We start from the raw sequence: 9478 nt of genomic DNA on the forward strand, positions 1-9478 counted from the left end.
AGGCAATATCAGTGATATACATACTTTTAAAACCGACGGACAATAGATTTCTAAGTGGAAATGTCTACGTCTTACGATGGTATTACAACCCTCCGCTCTATAGTAGTGTAGGCAAAAAATAACCCAAAATAATTATTATCAAATTTATAAGAATTTTTCTTGTTAAATTTGCTCCCACTTTAAGACAAATTGATAGATTTTGTATTCGATTTCTTTTGCTAAATTTACAAGGCTGTGGTTTATGTCGAAGCAATCCACAAGATGAATATTTATTTTATATTTACAAGCAAAACAAAAAATAATATTCACAAAAATATGAAATCAAAATATTAGGAAATATGTATGTATGTAAGTATGTTTTTCTATATTTTCCCCAGAGTATAGAAAATGTCTAAGGAGTATGAATATGATAAAATGAAATACAATTGGCTTACAATACTTGACTGAGATATTGTCTTGTTTGATAAAAAAATATATAAAAAGTTATCTAAATATAGTATGATAAAATGTAAAACCACATTATTTGTATTTTATTTACCAACAAGAACTATTTTTCAAATAAACATTTATTATTTTTATTGTTTTCATTTATCATGTTTGGTTTTTTTGTATTGTTTAATTCTTTTCTTTGTATTTATGTATATATGTGTTTATTCTTTATTTTTATAGAAAATCAAGAGCAATTCTATCTGTATTTAATCATATCTGTCGCTATTGGCATGTTGCTGTGTCTGACTCTGGTAATTGGTCGACTGACCCTCCAGCGAAGGCGTTCTTGCCGCAAAAATAGTCTATCGAGCTGTAGTAACAACGAGAAAAATAGCAGTGATAAAATGGGCAGTACCGGCGGTATTGGTGGTGGTGGTGGTGCTGGTGATAATAATAAATTTCAACATGAGCCAACAGCACGTGAAACACAATTAAGCGGCTCCTTTGCAGATGATATATCTGACATTGATGCAGACATTGACTTGACTAGTCCAATGCCAGTGCCAAGTCTTTCAACGAGAAATGAGGTAAATAAACTTATTTCTCTTGTACATATTCCCTTTTGTTTTATGTCCAGTAGTTGAAACTTTTATTTTGGGTAAACTTGTGAAATGAAATGTGACATTTCTTATATTTCTGCATTGCTCTTCTCTACTGACACAATTCTGACAAAAGCTGCAATTCGAATATCCTTTTTAATGTTTTAAATTATTTGCATAATTGTTTTAACTGACGGATTCAAGAAATGTGTGCAATCTCTATTTAAATATTTCCGCAGTTGAATTGTATATTGTGCTGAAGTGTACAAAACAATTTAATCAATTTGTTAACGTTGCTAGTTGATATGAGTACCGTAAACACTTGAGAAAACTCGTTTAATATCACGAACTTTTGATTTTTAGTTGACAAAAAATGTAGCCTATTTTTGAAAACTAATGTGTATTACACATCGCCATGTAAAAAATATTTGAGAAAAATCCGATTTCAGGCAGCTTCTGAAATTACAATAATTTTGTAATTTTAACCCATATGTAGGTACTTTTTTATTTTTGGGAAGAATTCGGTAACTCAGTAACTGTTGGAGATATCGTAACGAAATTTCCAAAAACCTCCTTATGTTTTTCTTTTATAGAACAAATTTTCTTCGGAACTATATACAATTTGTATATGACCAGGAAAGAAGTCTTAATGCATTAGCGTGTGAAACAAAAACGGAATGTGCCAATCCTCACAAAGAATATTGTTTATGGTGAGACTAATTTTATTCAGTCGGATCTAAAATTAACTGGTTATAAATTTAACCCAATCGGATAGAAGAACCTTGTGGAAAATTTGATTACTTGTCACAGAATTGGATATAACATACCAATTATTCGTGTTAACAAACATTTTGATACATATTTATAAAATACATACATATGTTAATAAAAGCACATTTGTTAAAAGTATAATATATTTAAATTACAGATCCGCTGACTTATTTGCCACTTTAGGTGCCATCCGTACAATCTATATTAAGATTTAAAAATATCGTTGAATTGGCAAAATAATGAACTATAATAACTCAAAAACAATTAATGATATGCAAAAAAATTCTTATAATAAAATGTAGGTAGTTTTGATGCTATTATAATTTCTATAGAAATTATAATAGCATCAAAACGCTTTCAGAACCCGGCAGTAAGTCTATTTTTAGCAATATAAAAAAAAAATTGATTTTTATTGGTCAATTAGTTTTGAAGACAACAACGATTAAGAATGTTCGATTTTTGTGTGTTCAACCTTTAGACCAGAGCTGAAAATGAATCATTCATTTTTTAATTAATTCCCGAATTACAATTCAATTTAATTTGTCAAATGAATAGCAATTCGTTTGTAATTCAAATGAATTTGTCAAAATGAATTGCAATTCATTTGAATCGAATTGACTTTGAATTAACTAAAATAAATTAGCAATTTTTTTTAACTCATTGGAATTGAAATGATTTTGAAAGTAAATATACAATAAACATCATTGTCGTTTTGTTATTCAACTATTTGAATTGAAAGCGAATTGCAACTAATTTTTACAAATTCATTTGAATTGGAAATGAATTGCAATAAATTTCTGTATAATTCGTTTGAATTGATTTAAATTTCATTCAATTAATTTTTCTTATGAAAAGAATTAAATCAAATTTTTTCTATTTCGTAATGAATTAAAATCAAAAATTAATGATTAATTTACATCTTTGCTTTAGACAAACATATCGATGTCGTTGTAGATATAAATACGGAACCACTTACAAAAATTAACCTATCAAATTTACAGCACTTAGCCCCATTAACTCCACCTGCCGGTTAAAATATATTTTGTATGAAAACTGTCAATTTAACCTTACGATAAAATATAACCAGACATTGAGATAATGAGGGTTATTTGTATTGTTTCTGACATAAAAGTAACAATTTAATTGCCTTTACTAATTCATTTTAAAGTTTAATGCAGTAAAACATTTATAAGAAAATAAATCTAATGTTTCAAAATTGTAAATTTATCCACGTAAACATACTGCAGAAATGAAATAGTAGTTAACAATTTGTGATTATCTGTATTTACATTGTTATTAATTTGTTGTTCTTATCATAATTTGTACTTTATCTCTTTCTCTCCTAGACCTACATGACATATGCCCCAATACCAAATTGTACATACGGCTCATTGGGCGACCATTCATCTACAAATTATGGCACAGCAACAACGATGCTCATGCCTTCAACATCTCAACACAATAGTTTAATGATGCCCGCAGGACACAATAGCAATAACAGCAGTGGCAAGCCAATAGGCTGTCCAACAGTGGTCGGAAGTAGACAAACAACGCCACCTCCACCTGGCTCACTTTACACCAGCATGGGAGTCTGTTCGCCATCCGTTAGTGGGACAATGACAATGGGTAAGTAATAGAGTTCAGCGACTAATAACGATATCATCCAAGCTACTCTATGTAAATAAATTATTTTTATTTCAGTGAGTATGTATATATGTATATTAGGGAAATAACTTTTTAATATATTGCAAATTTTGAATGGAAAATGTTTAATTTTTTATTTTCAATTATATTTTAACGATGACCCGTCCATCTTCGAATTGTGGACTAGCACACTTCCGCCAAGCTTAGAGGCATTCCAAATGTTTGAGATAATTCTCGTTTAATAAAACATTATTACTTTAGTTATACCCCTAATGTTGATATCTATTTATTGGATACTACACACAATTTTACAAGTACTTGTATATGGATTTATGTATGTACCCAGGCCAACAACAAAAATAAATTGCTGTAAAACAATAAAATAAAAATCTATATAAAACTCTAGGTACGAGTAAAAAGCACTGAAACACATGTACGCAAAATTTATGATTTTTTACATAAATTTGTACATCCTTAGTATCACTTGAGAAAGGAAACAAGTTCTTTATTATTTATGTATGTACCTCTGAACATTTATTTTTTGTTGCTGTTTTATGTATGTATACACTAAGGTGGCCCGTTTGCATGGAGAAGAAATAAGTTACTGACATTCCCACCAAAAATTAAAGTTTATTTCATTCAAAAATACAGTTTCTCAAAATTTTTATCCTTAAGTAAATATTTAGTGAGCTGGGTAAAAGGATAAAAATATCCTTTTTAAGGGGTTTTTTCCATTTTTTATATTTCAATAAAAAGAAAAGTATGAATGATATCATGTGAAAGCTCTTTGACATGGCGTATTACACATTTTTGTTCAAAAATGTCGAAAATTTTACAAGAATTCAATGCATTTCTGTTTGACAATGTTTATTTCAATTTTGTGTCAGTGGTAACTCTAAATTACAGCTATGCTCCTAAGTTCAGGACAACCATCCAGAACTACAGGAAACTACAGATACAAAATAAAATTCTGCCTTTTAAAAGTTACAATTTATAGCGAAAATTTGTTAAAGGGTCCATAAAACGGATAATAAAATATATGTCAGATATATTGACTAAACTTTTTTATTTTCGAACATAAGAAAAGTAAAAGGTACACACCAGAGCTGTAAATGAATCATTCATTTTTGAATTAATTCGTTAATTATTTATGAATTCGTGAATTATTTATGAATTGAATTAGCAAATTTTGAATTAATTCTTTTTACATAAAAAGGATTTGAATGAAATTTGAGTCAATTTAAATTGATTTGGTAAAAATTAATTGAAATTCATTTCCAATTCAAATGAATTTGTCAAATGAATTGCAATTCGTTTCCAATTCAAATGAATTTGTCAAATGAATTGTAATTCGTGTCTAATTCAAATGAATTTGTCAAACAAATTACAATTCATTTCCAATTCATTTCAATTGAATTGATTTTGAATTAATTCACATATGCACACACATACATATGTAAGTATATATGGAAAATAGTTTTGACGATTTCGATTTGACGACCCAACTATGGCAATTATGAACAGTAGGTATTACAACTATTTATAAATTATTAACTACAGTTGTTGTAATCTCGCATATTTAATTACGATTTCACAACAATTAATTGTTGATCGTTTATTATTGTCAGTTATAAAGTCATTTTATTACATATAGATGTATGTCACAAATATACATACATATGTATGTATATCATGCATACATTAAATAATAGTACATTTGTCAACATATTTTTTATATAATACATACAACATATGTATGTCAATATTGACAACCCAATAAACAATTATAGACACATTTGGTAATTTTTTTTAAATCATTCTCCATTGTGTTCTTAAACGTATATTTTAAAACATATGTTTGTTGGGTAAATATAAATATGTAAATAAATTTATATTTAATTGAAAGTACAGTGTACATTTGCTATATGTAGTAACATATTTAATTATTTGTATAAGTATTACTACTAATAATTGAATACTCATTTATTAAAGAATTTTTAATTGTATATTTATAAAATTTGTAAAAAAGTAAATAACAGAATTACTTAATTATTGTTGCTAATAGCTTAGTCAATCATTATAAGAATTAATTTCAAACACTCCAGATTTATAATTCAAACCTAACACTTAAAATTTTTTACAAGTTTTCAATTGAAACTTAAATGTACAATTTCCAAACAAAGTCGTATCGTCTAAGTTGTATCAATATACTTACATAGAATTTGTTTCTTTTTAATGATATTAGGTTAAAAATAACTGTGACATAGAAATTACCGACATCATTTACAAATATTTACAAATTAACTTACATTTACATTTTTGGGATCAGCTCATATTTGGACATAGCTTCCATACAAATCCATCTATCGTAAATGACATACATATTTATGTATGTATATCCAAATCAAATACAAATATGCTATGCAGAAAATATATTGACTAAAGCCTTAAAAGACAAATTTTCATAAAAATTTTGTTCTCTAAGGCTTTTATTTTTTATTCTTAAAAACAATTATTACGGTTAATATACATATGTATATTAATTACAAAAGTTAAAAATTACATTTTAAAAATTCCATTTATTACATATTCTTTTAGGTCCTCACATCCTTACACCTTCAATTTTAAGTACAGGATCTAATCAAAATATGGGCGGCCCTTCATATTTAAGTGGAACGATAATGGTCCCAGGCCATCATCATTCGCATACAGGAACATTACGAAGACAATTAATTCCGACTAGTATGGGAATGATGAACACTCCTCAGTCATCATTAGTGGGCGGAAATACAGGTCCACATTCAATGGTGGGAGTACCGACATCATCCAGTGTATACTACGACAGCACAATACCCCGACATCTTAACCGAGGAGTGTCGGCAGATAATACACAATACTTTTACGGATGACATTCATTAAATCGTAAAGCTTCGTTACCAATTGCAATTGCCGTGAGACCAACACAAATGAATTTAAACATGATGCCCTTAACAGCTACTATGGGTTCGATGGCGGGTTCACCAGCTCAAGCAACTTGTAATAGTCGCACAGGTACACCAACTGGTACTGCATCATTAAAAGGTACCATGATACCAGAAATACCATCAATAACCGTGACTTCTTCACCAAATCCGAATTCAGCCCAAGGTTTTATGGGTCCACGACATGCATTAAAATCGACAAACAATGATGACACACAACATAGCCAACTACATAATTCGCCACAGCGGCAACCTACATCGCAAACTCACAATGTGACAAATGTAAGTGGTGATGAAAAGTCACAAACAAATCAAGATAGAAGTAATTGTTTCTAGAAATTTTGATACCAAAAATAGGTTATTTGATTATTATATAGTATAAATATCAGTTTTTTCTAAATTTGTACATAAATATTTTTTTATTAAGAAATTTAGCAAGTTTTGATCCTTTGTGGATTTAGTATAGAGTACTTAAAAATACCATAAAGTTTATACATATGTAGGCATTTATGTATGTATGTATCTTAAAGCGATTGTATCTATGTATTGTTAAGTTAAGTACTCTTATGTTGTAAGTACTAGTAGTACTGTAAGACTTGTTTGAAACAAAGTTAGTGACTTTATAGTAATTAACGGTTTTACAAAAACAAATACAAAAATACGAGTAGATTTTTTATTAATTACAATTAATATGTATTAAACGAGAAGTACTTATTTTATAAGTCTATTAAGGAAATGTAATCAATTTTTCCATCTATCTCCTAAAATCTAATAATGAAACGACAACAAAGCAAAAATTGTATCATAATATAGTCCGTATTTCCTAATTATTAATTCAAAAGTTAAATAAGTTCAACTTAGATAAAATATAAATATTAAATAGATACATATTTATAAATAAATAAAAACAAAAACAAATAACATGCATAGTCGACCATGGCCGATCTTATGACACCCTACACCAGTGAGTATATTAAAATGTGGTTAATTTTTTAATAAAGTTTATTTTACATGAATTTCGAAATATTTTGACAATTTGTTGACAAATGTGAATTCCTGCAAAGAGGTTATATGGAGGCAAGGTTATATGGACTTATCCTTATTGATTTTGGATGAGGGTTTCGTTCTTGGGCCAAGAGAAAAGAATGTGCCAAATTTCATCATATTATCTTGAAAATGTCAACATGTAGCGTGCTCACACTGTTTTCAAGGATATAGCTTATTCGACTCATAAAGTGTTTCTGAGTCACACTATAATGGTGTAGGGTATAACAAATAACATTAATGATGTTGTAAATAACATACTGGTACAATTGTACAATATTATCGTACAGTACATGAATTAAATAGTTTACAATAAATAATTGTTATTTTTAATAAGTTTAATTAATAAGTATGTATAGATTTTAAATTTTATTATTAGTTTCGATTTAATACTGAAGGATGGAATACGTTACAGAAGAAATTTCATGAAATCTTTTATTAAACATATAGCATGTACATATGTTTGTAGTATGTACAATAGACCGACTCGCAAAAAATGGGGTTTGAGTTACCATTCTCAACATACGTACCTTGTTTTGTCATTTGATGTTACCCATAACATTTTGGATTTAGTGTAAAATTGCGCTTATATGTCCCACTAATTATGGAACTTCATTATATAAAAATATTATTTAAAATTTAGAAATAATAAAAGTAAATAACGTTAACATAGTTAATCCTGATAGTTTTATCGTACATCTGGCTTCTTATCCATCTATTCATTGGCATGTGGTTGATCCAGTTACGGAGCTCCCGGTCAACATAAGACTGGTCTAGGGATTGGATAAGAGTATCAGTGTGCAAGTTATAGAAGGCGCCTTCGATGTCAATGCATATCGCCAGTATATACAGTTTGCTATCAAAGGATGCACCTATGTAGTGGACAACTTGGTTTAAAGCGGTTTCCACCGATCGTCCCTTTACATAAGCATATTGCTTATATTTAAGATCTTTCTCTGGTATACCGCTTTTAACCATACTATCGACTATGCGTTCCAAGGTTTTAAGGAAGGCTTGTCGGTCGATAGGACTTAGGTGTCGCATAGCTAGGTTTTCCTGGTTTGGGTATAAATATTACCCTTGCATCCTGCCATTTAACTGGGTTATATGTTAATTTTAAGCATGTAGTGAATATTTGTGACACATGTACGGAAACCAGTCCCGCCTCCACCTGCAAAAGTGCCGGGAAAATGCCATCTTGCCCTGCAGCTTTATAGGGAGCAAGTCACTTGAATGCCCCTTAACCATGTCAGATGTAATAACTCTTTCCGTATTAGCATCCCCTTCCTCCAATATTGGTTCATCTATGGTATTTGATATACCGGGTGGGAAATGAGAGTTTATTAGGAGTTTCATTGTCTCCTCCATATCCTCCAGCCTCCTGCCCGTGTCATCGATCATAGATTCCGGCTGAACATGAGTTTTGGATAGGAACTTTTTTATCTTCTTATCAGGAGTCTCGTTTGGCTTTTCGAACGATTTTCTTATATTCACCAAGTTTATTACGATACTCATCCCAGTATACTGCGGTCTTTTTACGCCGTGCGCGGTTAACTAGTTTGCGAACCAAGGTTCCGGTTCTCCCCGGTTACCCCGGGGTTTCTCCTGGGCAGATCTCCGCTCTCGCAGAGGGCAGCTGTCCCCGAACGATTCAACCAAGGCGTTTCTACTTTGGCGTCTATATCCTTATTTCGACATTGAAAAGTGTCCTGACCTAAACGGTTCTTTAGTAAGGTCCCGAACATTGTCCAATTAGTTTTATACTTATTTCGAAACTTCGGCTTTAGTGGTGGTCTTAGTATTTTGAATGTACCGATGGTCAGAAAAGGAGTGCTCGTCCGAAACTCTCCAATCCTTAATTTCGTTTATAAGCGTATTTCGTAGTGTCGGAGAATCGAAGGGCAGTTAAACGGAAGCGAGATATATGTTGTCACTACCTTGCTTCAGTACGGTTGCATCTGATGAGGATGAAACATAAGTTCTTGTGACATAAGATACATGTTCTCGGGC

At 30.3% G+C, this 9478-nt stretch overlaps 1 protein-coding gene across 8 annotated transcripts in view; it reads left to right on the forward strand.

Annotated features, from left to right (window-relative positions):
- LOC119604442 (protein eva-1-like) overlaps positions 1–6390 on the forward strand; it is a 126606-nt gene extending 120216 nt beyond the window's left edge. For all 8 annotated transcript variants that reach the window (XM_037957056.1, XM_037957047.1, XM_037957110.1 and 5 more), the window contains 3 exons: positions 670–1016; positions 3146–3425; positions 6042–6390. In XM_037957056.1, coding sequence (XP_037812984.1) covers positions 670–1016; positions 3146–3425; positions 6042–6352 — 938 coding nt within the window. In that variant the 3' untranslated portion in view covers positions 6353–6390. The remainder of the gene's footprint in view (positions 1–669; positions 1017–3145; positions 3426–6041) is intronic.
- Positions 6391–9478: the final 3088 nt, after the last annotated feature.

The sequence above is a fragment of the Lucilia sericata genome, unplaced genomic scaffold (assembly GCF_015586225.1).
Source record: "Lucilia sericata isolate MDLA Ls3-8-SP2 unplaced genomic scaffold, ASM1558622v1 Contig000013F_arrow, whole genome shotgun sequence".
NCBI classification, from domain to species: Eukaryota; Metazoa; Arthropoda; class Insecta; order Diptera; family Calliphoridae; genus Lucilia; species Lucilia sericata.